Source organism: Arvicanthis niloticus, chromosome 28 (genome assembly GCF_011762505.2).
Source record: "Arvicanthis niloticus isolate mArvNil1 chromosome 28, mArvNil1.pat.X, whole genome shotgun sequence".
Taxonomy (NCBI): Eukaryota; Metazoa; Chordata; class Mammalia; order Rodentia; family Muridae; genus Arvicanthis; species Arvicanthis niloticus.
The window spans coordinates 16952310-16972448 of record NC_133436.1 but is presented as its reverse complement, the minus strand read 5'-3'; the positions used below and the strand labels follow the sequence as shown (position 1 = coordinate 16972448).

Here is a 20139-nt window from a genome sequence, read left to right as displayed (position 1 = left end):
ATCAAATAAAGGAAAGTATGTTTTGGTTTAAACATTTTATTTATTCTGAACTTGCTGAAGTTTCTGTAATCTCGGTGCCCAGGGTGTTGACTCAAAATGGTAGGTTTAAGTTCTCCCTGGACTTACATAGTGAGACCCTGTCTCTAAAGAGCAAAACAAAACCAGCAAGAAAACTTTCTCTCCAGGAGTGCTGAAGTCAAGACCATTCAATCTTACTGCTTGTAGATCTGTAACTAGGGTGTTTTGTTTGTTTGTCTTTTTGTGGGAGTTTGTCATGTCCCATAGCCAATGAACACAGTTAAGAGAGAACTAAGAGCTTTATTGAGTAACTATAAGCATGGTTTTATGAGAGTTATTGAAGTATTTGTTTTAAGTCAGTAAGAGTCTCACTGTGAACTAGCTATATAGACCAGGCTGGCCTTGAACTCAGAGGAATCTGCCTATCTTTGCCCCCTAAGCACTGAGATTAAAAGCATGTTCCACATACCCACTAAATTTTTAACATACAATATGAAATAACTAGTTGCTGGGGAAAGTAAATGTATATGTAATTGACCTTACTTCCTTCTTGAAAGATTCAATTCTTTTGGACTCTGTAACACTGTCAGCTGGGCCTTTAGCTTACCTCTCCTCTGTGGTTAGTCCTTCTGTTTGTTTCCCCTTTTTGCCTTTCTTGAGGCAGGGGTTTACTATGTAGCATTGTCTAGCTTTGGCCTCACTATGTAGACCAAGCTGGCCTCGAATCCCTGTGAACGGCCTGCCTCTGCTTCCCTAGGCTGGATTTACAGGCTTGAGCCACCTACTGAGCTGCTCATGCTGAAGGCTCCGCTTTATGCTGCTTCTGCCTCGCACTGGCTTTTATTTGCCTTCTCTCTGTGTTCTTCCCTGTCTACTCGTTATCATCTGTGTGGATGGAGACAGATTTCTAACCCAGGACTCTCTGAGCCTCAGCTTCATGAGTTGTGACCTCTCAGTACTCCTGCTTGTGTGACCCCAGCTCCCACTCATCTTGATTTCTTCCTGGGTTTTCTCAAGTCATGGCATGATTGTCATCTGTTACCTGACTTCTACCCCAGTTCAGTCATTCAGTCAGCTCAGTGTACATTATATATTACATGTAACTGACACCCTTCTCATTTTCTCCATCTGACTACTGTCAGTAGAGGCAAGTGACATTGCCTGGATTATGGCGGCAACGGTCTTGTCTGCTTCTTTCTGACCTCTGCAGTGCAGCCAGAGTAATTCTGAAATGCATCTGATGTCACATCTGCTTAAAATAACTGTCTCTTCATTTCAGAGAATGGAATCATCAAAACAGATAAAGTATTTGAAGTGATGCTGGCTACAGACCGCTCCCACTATGCAAAATCTAACCCTTACATGGATTCTCCACAATCAATAGGTAAGCTTTTTATTTCTAAAAAGAGCAGTATACATATATTGATTATAACCCCATTGGAAATGTTGTCGCCCAGTTTTATATCCCAGCCACACCCTTTGTAGCAAAATGCATCTTTTTCTGTCTTTAAAAAATTATGCGAGTTAGGAAGTTTGGGAATAATTTAAGGAAAAACAAAAGTTTAATGGAAACCTAAGAGTTGTAGCTGAGTGCTGTTTATTGAGGATCCTAATTTTGAAATTGCATATGAGCATTGATTTTTAAAATCGGGACTTAAAGGTTTAAGTAACTAAGTCACATATAGCTCTACTTCACTGGTCTCATGGATGATCTGGCTTTGTCTTTAGAAAGTGCCGCGTTTAATTCCTTGTCCTGAAGCAGGTTTTGCTGAGCTGCTGAGCCTTGGCAGTGGGCGCCTTTGAGGCTTAGAAGTGCCTCAGGATTCTGTCGGCCAGCTGCCATGTCTTCTTTTGAAGCACTGTGACAGTCAGCAAGAAGATCCTGGGGAGCTTCTGAACCCCGAAGGCACCTGCTACCACCGCTCAGTGAAAGCTGCTTCAGAGGCAGGAGCAGGTAAATAAATCTTGAAGGAAGAAAGGAAGAGAAACACGGGCTAAAACTCAGCACAAGACAGGGCTTTGCCACCGGGCGGCAGACGAGCGTGCTGAGGGCCTTGCTAGTCTCCCAAGCTGGCCGCCTGCCTGCTAGTGTTGTCTTGGATGGAAACTAATTCTGCTAAGACTTTGCAGACTTACTATACTTATGAAAGTTTTTCCTTTTATAAATATGAAGAAAATTCTTCCTGGTGTAAGCCTGTAAATCCAGCTACTTGGAAGGCTAAGGCAGTATGATGCTGAGTTCGGGCCTATCTGGGCTCATACGGGGGCACTCTCTCAAAAAGAAAGAAACGAAGAAAGGGCCAAAGCACCCAAGCTGGCATGACCCTTGTAACTGACCACGTGGGAGGTGAAGGCTGGGGATCAGGAGCCTAGGACCTACCCTGGCTACAGTCAGTGCAGACTAGCCTTGGCTTTATGAGGCTTGTCTCACTCAAGGGGTTTATAGATTGATAGGTCTCTACACGATCTAAACAAGCGGTAATGCACTCAGAGCGGTGGTGTGGAGCTTCCCTTCATGAGCAACAATGCAGAGGGCATCTTAGAAGTAGGACTTAGTCGCGGTACTAGACGAGCACACTCGCCTTTGGGTGATTGTATTTTCTAACTTCTGCCTATGTCAGTTTTCTAACAGATTTTGCTTAAAGTTCATAAAAACTGAAAAAGAATTGTGAAAAACATGTGACGGTTAGAAAAGCAGCTGCGTGCATTATGTGTTGTGTTCAGAGTGTGTAGCAGATTGGGTCAATATTCTCTTTTGTTTTATAGGTTTCCAGGCAACAATCAGTGCCCCTCACATGGTGAGTTCACTTTATTCATTTGCTCACAAACGGGGCACATTTCACTCAAGTCACAAACACTACTTTTTCTTTTCTTTTTTGAGACGGTGTCTCACTGTGTAGATCAGGCTGTTCTCAAACTCACAGAGAGGTACATCTCTGCCTCTTGCCTCCCAAGTGCTGGGATCAAAGGTGTGTACTATCATGCCTGGCCGAACATCTTATTTATATTTTGTATTTAGAAGAATTCTTGTTAGAAGCTACCTTTATTAAAGGCTTCAGTGTCTGTTATTAGTACCTGTGACATAAAATTGAACTTAGCAAAAAGTTAAGAAGAGAATATTTTACATAACACATGGCTTTGTGCTGTCTGATTCTTCCTTGGATGACGTGAACAAATGTTTGTTCACTGCAGTTAGGCTCCAGCAGCAGACCAGAGACTGTCCAACCAGTTGACTTGGTAAGCTAGTGAGCTTATTGGGGTTACTTAGATGAGAGTGGTGACTCAAAGACCACCATGTCACTGCAAGGGACACCATAGCTGTAATACACAACATCTAGGAGCCCTGAGATCTTTGGGCAATTCTATCAGACCCTTCACCCAAAGTTGTTCACTCATTGTATAACCTTGAAGAGAGAGGCAAGCAGTGTATTGCCTTTTCTGAGCTCCCAGAGTCCTGGGAGCCTTCCTCCCCTCCAGTGGCAGTGTTCTAACTTAGAGGAAATAGTTACAAGCTCATGCTGTTGGAATCTGAAGTTTTTGTATCTTATTTGGAAAAGTCTTCAGGGAATAGTGATGTGTAGATAGCAGGTGGAAAGATATGTGACTTCAAACAGACCTCTATTTAAGTCATCTTGGTGTCTCTGTGTAGCCTTGGCTGTCCTTGAACTCACTCTTGAGATCAGGTTGGCCACAAACTCATAGACATCTGCCTGTCTCTGCCTCCTGAGTCCTGGCACTAAAGGAGTACACTATCACCACCCAGCTAAAAATATTTATTTTTATTTTATGTATATGTGTAATTGCCTGCCTGTGTATATGTAAATGTACCACATACAGCCAGCTCCCAACTAATTGAGATAAGACACCTATAGATTTATTCACCAAGCATTAAGCACAATGACTGAGCAGAATTCCTGACTCTATACTATCTCCCTCCCAACCACACGCTTTAATTACTTGCAATGTGACTCATCTTGGCTTGTTCTGCTCCATGTGTCCTCATGGAGAACTCTCTTGGTGACTCTTCCTCAGGCCCAACCTCATGGCCTTCTTTTTCTTTTTCTATGTGTCTTGTGGCCCTTCTTCTCCTGGACCTTTAATCTCTGAGCCATCTCTTTAGCTCCTTAGTTATTTTTCTACTGCTGTGATAAAACATCATGATCCAGGCTACTTATAAAAGAAAACATTTAATTTGGGGTTCAGGGTTTCAGAGTATTAGAGGGTTAGAACCTATGATTCATGATGGCGAGCTTGGCAACAAACATATAGGCATGGTGCTGGAGTAGTAACTGAGAACTTACGTATGATACACAAGGAGAGAGGAGGGAGAGAGAGAGGAAGGAAGGGAGGGAGGGAAGGAAGGAAGGAAGGAAGGGAGGGAGGGAAGGAAGGGGGAGGGGGAGGATTTAACTTGGTTAACTGGAAGTGGCCTGGGCTGTTGAAACTTAAGAAGCCACCCAATGACACACCTTCTCTGTCAAGCCCAGCCTTCTTGATTTTTCCTAAACGTCTTCACCAGCAGAGTACCAAGCATGCAAATATGTATGAGCCTACTGGGGCCATTCTCGGTCAGACCACCAGAGTACTATAGACATAAAAATAAGATTTTATCCATTTGATTTTGCTTTTAAGAATTTAACATAAACCCAGTGGTGGTGGCTCACACCTTTAATTCTAGCTCTCTGGAAGTAGAGGCAGGTGGGTCTTTGTAAGTCGAGGCTAGCCTGGTCTATAGAGTGAGTTTGAGGACAGCCAGGTCTACACAGAGAAACCCTGTCTTAAAAACCCTATAGGGATTTAACATACAGATAATTCTTTTTAAGTTTTAGGGGTTTGTTTGTTTTTTGAGACAGGGTCTCTATGTAGCCTTGGCTGGCTGGAACTCACTATGTAGACCAAGTTGGAGTCTGCCTCCCGAGTAACACCACACTCAGTACTTTGTTCAACTTTTATGAAGTGTTATTAGCTTACACTTATATTTGGTAACATTATTCATTTTAATTATAGAAGATTGCAGCTAACGTCAATTTCTTCAATATTGATATTTGTTATAATTCATTCATACATACCTGAATATAGTCTAAGCTATAAGAAAGAACACATGGCTTTTTAAGTGTTGAATTTCCCTTCAAAATGTAATAAGTGAAACAGTATTTACTTGTACATAACAGACCGAATATTTTTCTATAAAAGTCAGAAGAAACTGGAAACATTGGTTGCCTTCAGGGAATAGAACTGACCAGCTGGAAAGGAAGGGGTTGAGAAGATTTTCCACTGAGAACCCCCTTTTTAATCTTGCGACTTTGAATTTTAATGTATATAGTTGTTACTTAAAATCACAGAAGCACTTTAAATGTAGGAGGTCTAATGGAACCTGAGAACTCTGATGTAATTACTATGGAGTCCATCTGTTCCCATTGTCTTCATAGTTGGTAAGAGTAGAGACTTCGGTAGAAAGTTACCAGCTGTGTTTATATGAGGTGGTATATGGACTTCAAGAAGAAATTAATATTTGGCTAATGTTCTTTCGCAGCATGCATATGCACTAGAACTTCTGTTTGACCAGTTGCATGAAGGTGCTAAAGCCCTCGATGTGGGATCTGGAAGTGGGATCCTCACCGCCTGTTTTGCGCGGATGGTAAGGACTTTATTCTCCCTTGTGATCCCAATAGAAATGTATTATGTGATTTACCTATGGTTTTTTCATACTAGTGGTTTTAATTTTTTGTTTTCTTATATTCTATAAGATGGTAATCTTATATGTATCATTTAGGATTATTGTTGCAAGTGACAGAACCCAAACTGTGGAGCTCAGAGAATTTATTCAGCTTATCTAATGGTAAAGCCTAGGGGCCTCCCTGACTTCTTATTGTGGATGGATTTAGAAGGTTAGGCTTTATTTTGGTTTTTTGAGATAGGAGCTCTCTAGATAACTCTGGCTATCCTCAAACTTACCCTGTAGACCAGGCTGGCCTCAAATTTACAGAGATCCACCCGCCTCTGCCTTTCAAATGCTGGGTTTAAAAGTATATGTTACCATGCCTGGCTGGTTGGTTTCTCTCTGGGTGTTTATTTGCCCTTACATCTTTCTGCATGTACTTCATAATTAGACAGCCTCTACCCTGTGCTCCCAATATTGGCAGTCCAGTTATCAAACTATATTTTGCTAAGTACTCATTTAACAGAAAAAAACAGAGCAGGCCTGGTTTTCAGACCATCATACTGTCTCTTAAGAATAGAGGTGGGACTTTTCCCTTAGGAGAGGAGCTGGCAAAAGCCTTTTGCTGTATCCCAGTGGCTTGTTTAGTGTAGACCCAGAGGCTTATTTGGTGATACTGTCCAGAGTGTAAGCTGGGACCACTAAGGCACATGGAATGAAGGTTCATCTGTGCTCAAGAGTCTGATCAGGCTTTGAAAAAGCCTGTGGCCACAGTGGGAGGTCCTGGTCTACTTATGCTGAGATGTATGCATCTGTCTTAGGTTAAAATTTTATGTGAATACGCTTCTACAGTATAACTGCAGAGCTGGGAACTTTGTCTAGTTTTTGTTTTTTTGTTGCTGTTGGTTAAATATCTAAGACTGGTACCTGGCCCACAGTAGAGTATCACAAACTTCTTTTCAGACAGTTTGCTTGTTTTGTTGTAGACTTCAGGTCCTCAGAGCTGGGTATCAGGAATTCTTTTATAAAAAGCAGCAAATAGCATTGAACTAATGAGTAGTTCTCTAGGGTTAATATGTTGCTGGTTTTAAGGACTGTTCATTTTTAAAATATCATTAGGGGCTGACACGATGACTCAGCAGATAAAGACATGTGCTGCCGGTCCTGACAACCTCAGTTTAATTCCTGGAACCCACATGGTGGACGGAGAGAACAGCCTCCATGAGTTCTCCCTGACCTCTCCACACGTGCCAGGGCACATGCCCCTTACATACAGATTAAATAAGTGTAGTTTTAAAAAGGTTTTCGGCTGATTTTTTTCAAAATGATAGCGCTGCTTACCAAGCATCTGCCGTGCTTGTCGGCATTCTGAGTGCTGCCATGTTTTCTTCTGTCTCTCAGATCCTCTCTACAGTATAAACCCTGGCTCTTCTTACTTTGTACTTGAGAAACATGAATTGGAGAATGAGGGGTTTTTATGCCTATGTCAGGCAACTGTGAATGATGAAATTCAGATAGAATCCAGGAGTTTGTTCAAAGCCTTGATTCTGTTTAACATGTTTGCAATTAGTGCTGACACTTAAGTCCTTCTTATTATTTATGTGTTTTCTTTTTTGAGAGACAGTGCTAGGATTAAGGGCATGTATCATCATGCCTGGTTGCTGCTGCTGCCGCTGCCGCTGCTGCCGCCTCCTCTTCTTCCTCTTCTTCTTCTTCCTCCTCCTCCTCCTCCTCTTCCTCTTCTTCTTCAAATGTGTTTTCATATTTTTATTAGTAGCAATAGCATTGGGTATAGGAATTTCACCTCATCATTTTTTTGTTTTTGATTTCAAACAACCAAGACTTGTCTGAAATTCACTTTGTACTCAGACTGGCCATCCTGCCTCAGCTTCCCAAATTATAGGATGATAGGTGAATGGTGTCTGGCTTCTTAAAAATTTTCATGTAAATATTTGATTTTTCTAAAGTTTATTTTATTTTTGGGGGACAAGGTATAGAGGTAGCCTTGACTGGCCTGGAACTTGTTATGTAAACTAAACTGGCCTCAAATTCATAGAAATCTACTTTCTAATAAAAGTAATCATATACCACCATGCCTAGCCCAGCAGTTGAGTAGTTTTAAAACTACCTTTGTCTTAGTTAGGGCTTTATTGTTGTAAAGAGACATTGTGACCACAGCAACTTATAAAGGCAAACATTTAATTGGTGCTGGCTTACAGTTTCAGAGGTTAAGTCCATTATCATGATGGGAAGCATGGCAGCATAAAGGCAGACATGGTGGAGGAGCTGAGAATTCTACATCTTGATCTTAAGGCAGCCAGAAGGAGACTTTCTCTACACTGGGCAGAGCTTGAGCATAGGACCTCAAAGTTCACCCCTACAGTGACAAACTTTCTCCATCAAGACCACACCTACTCCAATAATGCCACACCTCCTAATAGTGCCACTTCCCCATGGGCCAAGTATTTTCAAACCACCACACCTGGACCTTAGCTTTTTTAAAAACCTTTTCACAACATCTTTATAATTACTAGATTGTCGTTCATTCTAGATGTAGTCAAGTTGACAACTGAGAATAGCCCTTTTAGCTAGAGTTCATACACATTAAATATTGGTAATTAAATCCTATCTCAAAGTTCTGGACTTAAAAATATATTTAGTTTTTTGAGACTGGGTCTCACCATATACCTGTGCCTGGAACTGACTATATAGAGTAGGCAGGCCTTGAACTCACTCACATTCAGCTACCTGCCTTTGCAAGGACTAAAGTGCAAGGACTATAAAGGCCTGTGCCACCCACCACACCTGACTAAGTTCTGGATTTAAAAATGTAAGAACGACACAATTTTCTTAGTATTATAAATTTTTGTAATTTAGTTTAACTTTATAATTGCTTGAATAAAATTACTTCAAAAAGTAAAAAAGAGTTGTAAATGGTAATTATGATAAATTGAGAGTTTAGCAGATAAAAGACTTAAACTTTTTTTTTCTCATTGCAGAATATGGTTTTAATTAAAGAATTAACAAAACCTTAGAAAATCAAATTTAACCCTGTGGACTCTTGAATTATCTTTTGTTTTTCAGGTTGGACATAGTGGAAAAGTCATTGGAATTGATCACATTAAGGAACTAGTAGATGACTCAATAAGTAATGTCAAAAAAGATGACCCAATGCTTCTGTCCTCGGGGCGAGTACGGCTGGTTGGTGAGTAACAGAAAGCTTACTGTTTGTTTTCAAGAGAATTTTCATTTGCACAAGAGTAGTGGTTAGAGCTAAGAACTGCCGTCTTTGCTGGCACTGAGACACCGAGGAGAAGCAGCAGTTCTTGTCCACAAGAACTTGTGCATTGCTTATGGTCTCAGCTCGTTTTCCAGCTCGTCAGTGAGGCTGACTTTGTTTGCATTTTGCCCATTGGATTCCCGTTTGTCAAGTGCTCGTTCAGCTATCTGGTTGCTTGTATTTGTCTTTGATATAGGTGTAGTGATTACTCGGTTGCTTTACATAATGTCTTCACCCCTCGGTGGTGTGCATCCCCTCGGTGGTGTGCATTTTTATTTTATTGCTACCTTCCTTTTATTTTCTTGCCTTCCCCATGCTAGGTAGGTGCTATACCACCAAGCTGTGTCCCCAGCTTTTGTGCGGTTATAAAGGAATTCTTAACTGTAAGTGGTCAGGCTTACCATTCTTCCCCAGTCTTCTATGTCTTAAGGATATATGAAGTCAGAAAAATCTCTTACTTTACTCCATTTTCAACGTCCTGTGTTAGAATTCTTCACAGCAAGCTTGACTTGCAGAGATTTTTAGAGCGTGACTTCTTTTTCAGTGGGAGACGGAAGAATGGGCTACGCCGAGGAAGCCCCTTACGACGCCATTCACGTGGGAGCTGCAGCCCCGGTGGTGCCCCAGGCAGTGAGTTGGGATTTATTTTTTAATTTGTGTTTTAGTCCTGTAAAACTTAATATATTTTTATGTTAATATATTTTTATGTAGCAGTGAGCGATGAGTTCCAGATGAAGTTGAGAGTATATGGAGGTGTTTTTTAGGTTAAAGGAAAGTGTCTGTGTGAAAGAATTTGGCAGAGTAGTCAAAGAGGGTGTGAGGATGGAACTTGAACTGGGTCTAAGAGTCATTGGAGCCTTCCGCTCAGGACTCAGGCTGTGTCTACACAGTCTGGGCTCCGAACAGGAGTTAGACTCCCTTGGCTTGAGAACAGGAGGCGGCATAGAAAGAGCTCATTGCTTATGTGACACCAAGAGGGGAGAGATGAAAGGACTGGCTTTGGGAGCAGCCTGGGGGTGCAGGAAGAAGTCTAGTTTTCATTATAACTTTCAGAACTCAGGCACACAATTCAAAGGCTACTCAGTATTCAAGTACTACTTTAAAAAAAGCTGGGTGGTGGTGGTGCACACCTTTAATCCCAGCAGAGTCAGGCGGATTTCTGAGTTCTAGGCCAGCCTGGTCTATAGAGTGAAATCCAGGACAGCCAGGGTTAGACAGAGAAACCCTGTCTCAAAAAACCTAACTAAACAAAAAAATTAAAAATGGAAAAAAAAATCCAATGACCAAATTTTAACTGAAAGCAACCTTCTTGGGAGCAATACTATCCAAAGTGTCAGGTTTCTTACTTTCTGCTTTTTACTAATATACGGTTGTATTATTCAAAGGGTAGCATGTGATGTAACAGGAAGGGTAGTCTCAGTCTGTGGTCATAGGACTTCCTCATCATAACACTGAAGGAGTCCAGTCCAACTTCCTGCTCTTCCCGTGTCAGGAACCCTAAATGTAGCCCTGCTTTAAGGATTCCCTTCCCACTGTCTCAGAGATGCCCTAGATCTGCCGCAATCGGATAGCACTTACTTAGTGGTTCTCTGTACTTTTCCCTTCTCTGTGCTGCCTTGAACAAAGATCTGGACCATGTTACACTGGCATTAGAGTTCTCTGTTGTAGTGTGCTCTGCCCAAACATACAGCTCTTTAGCTGTACCAGGTGGCACTGTCAGGTATCATGACGACAAAGATGAGTATAACATAGTTTCTGTCATCAAATAACTTGTAGCTTAGTAGGGGAGGCAGAGAGATAAAGGGGTAAGTGGGGAGTTGGTTACTAGAACTGTGCTGTGTGTTCTTTGCTCAACTAATGGGGAATGAAAAATGTGTTTTGGAGGGGAGGAGGTCCAGAAAGTTGAAAGAGCAGCATTTAAGTTTGCTGTCACCGAGTACTACACTGAGTCTGTACAGTGGAGGAATCACAGGCCCTCTGTTAGAAAAACCAGTAACCTAGAGGTGGCTTAAGTGTAGGCAGGTGTGTCATGTGTTGTATGTGAATACTGTGCTTGTAAGAGACCTGAGCCACTGTGGATTTGGTTCTGCCTGACGGGTCCTGAAATGAGCCCCTAAGGACACTAAGAAGTGACCAGATGAGGCACATTTCTGCTTCTGCCCATGGACATTGAACATTGCTCACAGCACTGTCCCGTGCTACAGCTGGTCCACACCTGTAACTTGCCGTGTGGGGCTTTCTTTTTTCTCCTAGTTAATAGACCAGTTAAAGCCTGGTGGAAGATTGATATTGCCAGTTGGTCCTGCCGGAGGAAACCAAATGTTGGAGCAGTATGACAAGCTACAAGATGGCAGTGTCAAAATGAAGCCTCTGATGGGGGTGATATACGTGCCTTTAACAGATAAAGAGAAGCAGTGGTCCAGGTGGAAGTGATTCTTTCTTCTGCTCTTTCTTCTTCCACACATTCAAGGTGAAGGGTGTGGACTTTAAGACCTTAGCCTGCAAGAGCTGTTTTTGGTGGTTTCCTTCATGCTGCTCCATTAAAGGATCAGCAACTCATGACATTAAAGAATGACAAATGTTGCATGGTCTACCCTTCTTTCAGTTTGACTCCTACCTTTAGAAAGGGAGGTGAGACCTGGTTGGCATGGCTGCTCTGTCCTCTGGGTTTTGCAGGATGACCTTATTTATCAGACTTTCCTGCATACTTATGTCATTTATAGCTGCTGTGTGGTTATGGAAATAAATGCTTTGATCTGGAAAAGAGGCCATCATTTCTTGCTTTATTCACTCTCCCTGATACTTCTGTGACAAGGAGAAAGAAAAATATTTGGGAAGGAAAAAGATATTTGTCCCAGTTTTCAAAAAAAAAAAAAAGGTCTCAGAAGCACCATGAGAAGTAACTGTATTGGCATGTTGTAGATTGGGACAGCCAATTTTGAACACTTTTGGATAAATTTGGAGAGGAAAAGGATTCCAGAAGCTGTTGAGTGATGAACAGCCTGCCTAGAGCGCATGCCTCGAAGTGCTGCCCTCACAGCCTGTCCCCACAGCATCACATGACGTACTAGGAAGCTGTTGCCTGCTGTTCAGTGCTACTGGAGCAGCTGAATGTGAACTCTGAGGCTGACACATCGCTTTCCCCTTTCCTTCTCTCTTCTCTCCATGGAGAAATGCAAGGACAGCATAGTGGAGTGCTTTGCTGTGTTGCTTGAAGCTTGGGCCCAAATAAGGACAGTCTGTCAGTGTCTGCCTTAGAATCATTCCTAGTGACAAAAGTCTTATTTCAAGAGGATTTTTGGTTTGGTTTTTGTTTTGTTTTTGTTTGTTTGGTTTTTTTTTTTTTTAATAAGTGGCAATTTTAAGTGCAATGGAACTTTTGATTTTGCTTTCTGTAAAGAAGACAGGCACCATTGAATGATTTTTTTTTTTTTTTTAATTCCTGTATGTGTGTGTTACGTATATATTTGCATGTGTGCATGTGTGTATGCCATTGCATGGGTATGGAACTCAGAGAATAACTTGGAGAAGTCATTTCTCTCCTACTATGTGGGACCCAGGGATAGAGCTCAGATTCTGAGTATAGACAGTAAGTGCCTTTCTTTACCCACTGAGCCATCTTGCTGGCCCTTAAGAGTTTAATGGCAAAAGCAATAACTTAATTGCTTTAAAGCAATGTTTCACTTTTGGATTTGTGGCCATCCGTGAATATATTAGACCAATCGGGATGCACACTTACAAACAACCAAACCAAACCAAACCAAACCAAACCAAACCAAACCAAACAACCAAACCAAACCAAACCAAACCAAACCAAAAACCAAACCAAACACCAAACCAAACCACCAAACCCAACCAAACCAAATCAAACCAAACCAGCAAACCAAACCAAAAAAACAAACCAAACCAAACCAAACCCCAAACCAAACCAAACCATAAATCTCCACCTCTTCACAGCTAGCTGACAGTATCCCATCTTTTCCATGCTGGGACTTTGTCTGGCTTGAAGTTGTGCGTTGTTTTGTGCATGCTATCACAGTCTCTGTGAGTTCATATGTACAACTCACCTGCTCTGCTGTATCTGGAAAACAGTTTTGCTTATCGTCATCTACTGCTTCTGGTTCAGTCTTTCCAACCTATTTTTGCAATGATCCCGAGCCTTGGGTTGGGTTGTGATGTCCCATTTATGCCTGAGCACCCCACAGTCACTCATTCCTGCACACTGACTAAATGTGGGTCTCTGTTCATTGCCATCTACTGCCAAAAAGAGCTGCTTTGATGAGGATTGAAAGATGCACCAGTCTATAGGTACAATGAGAAGTCATTAGGTATCTATTTGATACTGTTATGTTAGCAGAGGAACAGTAGATTCTCCCCGAGGGCCTATGACCTGTCTAGCCATAGGTTCCTGGCCCTGATACAGGTACCAGATATGGTTCCATCTAGGAGTGGGTCTTGAATTCAATCCAACAGTGCTTGCCTACTCCCATGACATGTGTGCCACTACTGTATCAGTGTCCCATATCAGACAGTCATTGTCGTTTGCAGACTTCAGAGCTGAATATGAGATAGATGATTCCTTTCCTCCTGTCAGTGTAACATTTTCCAGTACTATAAAAGCTAGCCAGTAGGGATGAATCTTCCAGGTCAGCACCAGCTTGAGTTCCCCATATTTTATGGCTCAAGTATGTAGTGTTTCAGCAACAGGGTCTTACTGACAAGTTTCTGGAAAGTAACCAAGAGCAATGGCATTAGTTCCTAGCAAGTAAAACTGCCCCAGACTTCTTCAGAAAGAGAACCCTTCCTTTCTATTCTATATGCTTTAGAATCCCCCAGCAAAACAAAACAAAAAACAAAATCCCTGCATCTTCCTGATTCAAACTGTTAGGAAACATTAGTGGATTTGAGTTATTTCCAGTTATCACATCTTCTCATTTGTTTTTGAATGACACCGTGTATGATTCAGTATTACTAACACAGAGCTATTAAAACAACAAACCTACATGGTTGTAACCTGTTGGCTAACATACAGCCATTTTAAAAGAGCCTTTCTAAGTCTTAGGCATGCTACTTTTTTTTATTGTAAATGATCTATGAGTTTACATCAGATAAAGAGATGAGCAGAGTTTTGAACATTAGGGAAAATTTAGTAACTAGAAAATTAAATGGATTTGAGAGAATTAGTCTGTGTGGAAGTTGAGTATGTGTTCATAGCAAATGTTAGCTTTTCTTTGTACCCTAAAATTTAAAATTGCAAGCTATGAGCTTGATTTTTCTTTATTGAGAACATGTGAACCAAGTCCAGATATGTGTAGATTTCTTGCCTAGCATGCTCAAGTCCTTGAGTTTGATCCCCAGTATCCCCACCCCCCCCAAAAAACCCCAAAACCCAACAACAAAAAACAAAAACAATGAAAACAAAACCAAACCCAAAACCTCAAATGATAACAGAAAACCATATTGGAGAAGGCATTTGGGAATGTGTTATGCTGTTGATGAGCAGTAGGGGTTATTTACTAGTTATTTAGTGTCTTGTAGAAAATAAATACAGGTTTTACAGTTTAGTATCCTAATTCATATTTTAATGAACTGTGAATAGAGCAAGGGAACCCTCTGTAGGCTGATACACTAACATGTACATGAATTACAGTTGAGACTGTCTTATGCTAATGATAACACTTGTTAGAAGACTATTAGGGTGGAGAAGAGCTGATCATTATCATGTAAAAGATAACCCGGAGGCCTAAAGAAACTTGGCTTATAAAGCCATTGCTGTGCAAAAAAGGGGTTGGGGAGGGGCTGAGTTCAGATCCCTGGCACCACATAAAAGCTGGTTGCCGGGGTGTGACTCTAGCTCCGGCATTAAGTGGGTAGGGGAAGGGAGAGGCTGGTGGATTCTATAGGCTATTATGGAATCAAAATAAAGTAGAAACTAACCGAGGAAGAAACCAGACACTAGCTTCTGGCCTCTATGTACACACACGTACACACACACACACACACACACACACCCCAGTAATGTAACATAAAGAGGGGCTTACTAGAGAAATAATTATTTTTGGTATCATTTATAAAATTCAAAGGACACATTATTTGTTAAGCCTTGAACACAGCACCGCCCTGGGACATGAAAGCTCTCACCTCATGTCTCTGTCATAGGACATGAAAGCTCTCACCTCATGTCTCTGTCATAGCCACGGCATTGGCAAAGCATTCATCTTAGATTTTGCTGAGACAGGTTGGCTAGAAGAGAACAGAGCTCCTGAGCTTTGGCCTGTGGCCTGTTCCGTTTCTCTGCTTGCTGCTCACACTTTCTTTATACACAGTGTGTAGTATTTTCCTGCGTCATTTGAGATTTAATTGTGACATCACACTTATCCCTAAGAAATTGAGTGTTGAGTGTTGTTTTTATCACAAGTTACCTTCCGTGAGGCTTTCTGGTGCGTTTATTTCCGTGCTTACTGGCTTTATCAGGTTAGTTTCTATGCAGTCCAGTTGACTTTAGATGGCACTCTTACTCCCCCCTCTTCTTGAAGGCAGCTGCTGGCCTAGTGCTGCGTGTGGCCGACTGGATGGTTTCTTAGGAGAGCTGCCTTATGAATGAGCTGACAGGTAGAATAACATGTCTACAGACTGCATTTTCTCCGGAGAGTTTGGGTTGTACATGGCCCACTGTCCAAGTGCAAACAGACCCTCTAAGCAAAAGACTGCTCTTTTTATCCAGTCTTTTTAATAGACTATATCTATTAAAAAAAATTGAACTCTAAATGTTTAAATTATCATAATAAATAATGTAGATGAGCAAGATGATTCTAGACAGGAGTCAGATGTTTTCTGAATTCTTTTGCCTCAAAAGGAAGAAGTTTTACCTCCAGAATTTAAAAACAAAAAACAAGACAAAAACCAGCTTGGGGTTTTGGTTTCCTTCCATCTTTGGGAATAGCATGAAAGACGCTTGGAGTGACTAGTGTCCAGTTTTCCTTTGGCTTGGGGTTTAATGGGCTTTTATTTCTCTTATTGCGTTGCTTGGAATCTGTGTGTGTCACTGACTTGAATGTTGTGTCTAAATTGCTAGAGCGCCTGTCCGCAGCAGGTAACTCCTAATTACAGTTTTCTGCTTTCTCCCCAGGGATGAACTGTAAGAGCAGCATGAGTTGACCAGTCTGTGACACCGCAGCGACTGTTCATCTCGGTCCTTACAGCGTTTGAAAACCAACAGCGTCTCAGCTTGTTTTGGACTTTGTTACACTCTTATTTTCAGCATGAAAATGTGTGGTTTTGTAGGGTTTCCTAATTCAAAACGGCGCCGAGCCAAACTGCTGATAGAGGAGGGGCTGCAAAGCATTAACCTCGTGTGTTGTTTTAACATGCCCACGTTTCACTTTAAAACATATGAAAAGAAAGGGTTCTCCAGCTGGAAAGCTCCCTTTGTGAATTAGTTTTGAAGAGTGACTTTGCTTTTCTTGGGCACTTAATTCTGTTCCAATATTAATTTATCAGATTTTTTTTTTGGCATCAGGTAGCACCACATTCACAAGTTTAGCTTCCTTGGTAGCCGATGTCTGTTAGATGCTACTAAGAAAATAGAGATGAGCTTTCTTCTTCAAAGCCTTTGATGTGGCATCATAGGATAGCATGTCGTAGATACAATCAGCTGCTGTTACCTTAAAACTAGGTGTTTGTACATACTGAAACTTAAGACTACAGCAGGTGGTGTCCCCAAAACACTCCGCTGTTCCGATTGGACATCTCTGATGTAATTCTCCTCCCTCTAAAAATGATAGGAGGCTTGTCACTCAATATCGTTTATCTGTTTCTAGTTTGCTGCTGGTAATGTATCTGCATCTAACACTCTGTGTAAGCTGTTGTGTCTTTGCACAGTTTATGCAGCACTGCTTTGCCAAATAAAATTAAAAGCAAAAGAAGCATTGGTGGCCTTTGAATCTAGAAGAACACAGGTCTGCTAGGTCCAGATTGCTGCCCACCGTCCTGGGGAAGCATTGTATTCCGCTGCTGTGTCTGTGATACCCTAAGAGGTAGATAGATATGCATAGCATACGTCCACTGTGTGTGGCTGCATGTCTTCAGGACGGAGACTCTGTGCTCATTGTTTCTCTCTGCCTTCCTAGCCCAGGGCTTGCTATTTAATAATAGCTCTGTAGTAAATGCTAAGTGAGTGAGTGGGTGAATGTAGTATGGGGAAGAATGTGGTTGAGAGTAAACATACTGAAATCCATGTCTCATCTATAAATAGATTCATTAATTTAATAACTGTAAAATGTCTGTGAAGGTAACGGCACTTTGAAGATGTTATTTAAATATGGTTTTATATTTTCTATTAAGACTTTAGTTTTTGTGAAGATTCTAGAACTTGAGAGACGATTACAAGCTCCCAGTAAATGGGGCTAAGCAAAGCAAAGCAAATCCTTCCCTCTATGTGATTCTGACAAGAAGATTCGTAGTGTCTGAGAAGACATTCCCCACTCTTCACATCTTAAATTACTGATTTAAAACGTCATGCAGACATCACCTGACAGGCGTCTCTTCTTGGCTTAGGTCTCAGTCCCAGGAAACTAGTCTACTGTGGTCCTGGAGACTTGGAAGCCTTAACCAGCTTTGCTTTGCTGCTGGGCGTTGCTTTGGAATCCTGCCAGTGGCTCCTGGAGTCCAGGGTGCATGGTCATCTGAAGTATGTGTAAAGTCAAATGTTCATTCAGGCTTTAAAGCAAATAAATTCTTAAACTTACCCACCAGTCTGGATCCTTGGTAGTCATTGCACATTACCACACGCAGATCTCTGTGCTCGGCTTCAGAACAGAAGAAGGCTTTTCCACTTCAGTTTGCAGTCCAGTGGAGGAGACAGTTTATAAATAGGCACCATAAACTCCACCCAATTTGTACAGAAAACTCTGTGCCCAAGTGTTATTCTTAGACTTTATACTTTTAGGAGGTGAAACTTTAGGATGTTGAATCAACAGCCAGTTTTAATGGCATCACTAAGTGGGTAGAGATAGGAATAATTATTTTCATGAAGTCTGAGCCCTTTAAAAGAGTTGAATTTATGTATGTGTATAAGACAGGTAAGAAGTGCCTGATTTTCAGTGTACATAATTAACAAAGCATTTTATTTTCTGTATAGAAAGTATATCTGAATATAATTAATGTAAAGGGCAATGAAGATATTTTGAGACATTCTAGGTAGTGTGATCTTGTGAATAAACTTTTCCCTATAGATTTGCTCTTCCTAAAAGCTAAATCTAGCTGTCAGACTTGGGTAGCAATAAGCTTACGTCAGGGTTGAGTTTCTATTAAAGGCTGCTGCTCTTTCCAGGTCAAGAGCAATACAAATCAGCCCCCCGGGAAAATATCTTACAACTGGCCACGCGAATACTTCAGACCCTGTTTCCCTAGCAGCTGCCATGGTTTTTTGTTTGTTGGTTGCAGGGCTTGGGAGACAGCAAGATGGCTCAGTGGGTAAGAAGGTTTGCTGCCAAGCTTGAAGACCTGAGTTTCAACCCCCAGGCCCACAGGGTAGGACAAGTGACTCCTGCAGATTGTTCTCTGACCCTCACATGCTCATGTGGCATGGTGGCACTTGCCTGAAGTCCCAGCACTTGGAAGCTGGAAGGGTCAGAAGTCATCCTTGGCTACACAGCAAGTTCGAGGCCAGACTGGACTCCATGAGGCCCTGCCTTAAAGAAAGAAAAGGAAAGGAAGTTCCTACAGTGCATCTCTTTACTATAACATCTTCAACATGGAGTGCATTCTAAAATAGAGTAATTTTTTAAGTAATAACTTTGTAAACTCTTCAAGCTATTCTTGGTAATTCCTCAGAGTCTGTAAGGCCTTTCTCTTTCTCTAGAAGTGGTGGGTTTTTCTAGTTTCTGATCGTTTAACTGCAGCACCAAAGAAGTGTGGTCACCCAGCACTGATAAACAAATAGCAAGCATGGCTCATCGTATAAATTGTTGTAGAACTCAACAGGCTGATAACTCATTATAGGTAAGCACTTAAACTCCTGTAGCGTACAGATCATTTCTTATAGCGTACTGTGTTTCTAGTAACCTAATAGCTTAATGTGTTCCGTAGTGGAGACAGGCCCTGACTTGGACTTTGGTTGCATCTGGACTTCTACCATTTTTCAGAAAGACGGTAGTATTTTGTCCTCGGCATACTTAAAGGTTGTCAGTAAAAGGACCCACTTGAAAGGGTACTGGCCCAAGGAAGTCTGTGACTGCATTGTAATATAATAAAATGGAAACGAAGTCTAATAATTTGTTCATCTTGAATTCTTTAGTCATGTTATAACAGTTGTTGGCTGGCTCTCCCTTCCCCACCAGCCCTGGGGTTCATCTTTTTAACTGTGTTTTGTCTTCACATTAAGATTGTGTGCAATTCCCTTGCTTGAGGGGAAGAAAGCAGGATAATTGATGTTACTCTGCCAGTACTCACAGGGTGGTGCTGAGCTACGTTGGTGAACACTGGGAGCCCCTGGTATCTCTTTTCACTTGCCACTCTGCCTTGTTTACTGTCATTCAGCATTTGAGGCCCCTCAGGGCTGAGAATCTGAAGAATTTATTAAGGCAGTACCAACAGGAGGAGCAGGACACACACGAAAACTGTCAGAAGGCTTGGTGGTGGCAGAACAAAGGATATTGGAATTGCGAGCAGGCTTGAGGCACCTTATACATTTGGCCACGTCTTCCAAATGTATCGCTTGGCTTTTATTTCTTTTTTTTCTCCCCTTTTACTATTGACTTACGCATTCTCATTTCACAAGGATTTTTATCTAGAAATTCTGCAGAGGTGAAGAGAGCTCAGGTGGTAAGTGTAGCGTGAATCCACAGCTTTGAGCCATGGCACACTATGATCTTGGCTCCAGTGAAGAGTTAGGAGATGGGCAGCAGAATTGAAGAAAGCAGGCCAGGAAGTTAAAGATGGGTGTTGTACAGCATCTGTCTGTCTCTGTGTAATATAGCCTGGCCAAAATAAAAGCTGGAGGCATCATGGCCTCGGACTGGCTCATTCACTGTTCTGGCCTATCCTCTGCACAGGCCTCTGTGATGGTACATTTGGTGATGGCAGTCTAGTTTTGAGAGTTTTCAGTCACGTAAAATGATGGAAGTGTAAAAGAGGACTTGAAGCAGGCTTCATACTCAACAGTTTTTCCTAAGCCATTTTG

At 41.7% G+C, this 20139-nt stretch overlaps 1 protein-coding gene across 9 annotated transcripts in view; it reads left to right on the top strand.

Annotated features, from left to right (window-relative positions):
• Positions 1–17703, top strand: part of Pcmt1 (protein-L-isoaspartate (D-aspartate) O-methyltransferase) — a 50456-nt gene extending 32753 nt beyond the window's left edge. For 3 of the 9 annotated variants that reach the window (XM_076926813.1, XM_076926817.1, XM_076926811.1), the window contains exons 2-8: positions 1298–1402; positions 2785–2816; positions 5552–5656; positions 8762–8882; positions 9502–9587; positions 11211–11427; positions 16087–17703. In XM_076926813.1, coding sequence (XP_076782928.1) covers positions 1298–1402; positions 2785–2816; positions 5552–5656; positions 8762–8882; positions 9502–9587; positions 11211–11390 — 629 coding nt within the window. In that variant the 3' untranslated portion in view covers positions 11391–11427; positions 16087–17703. The remainder of the gene's footprint in view (positions 1–1297; positions 1403–2784; positions 2817–5551; positions 5657–8761; positions 8883–9501; positions 9588–11210; positions 11428–16086) is intronic. The other 6 variants (XM_076926812.1, XM_076926814.1, XM_076926816.1 and 3 more) reach the window with 4 other exon arrangements.
• Positions 17704–20139: the final 2436 nt, after the last annotated feature.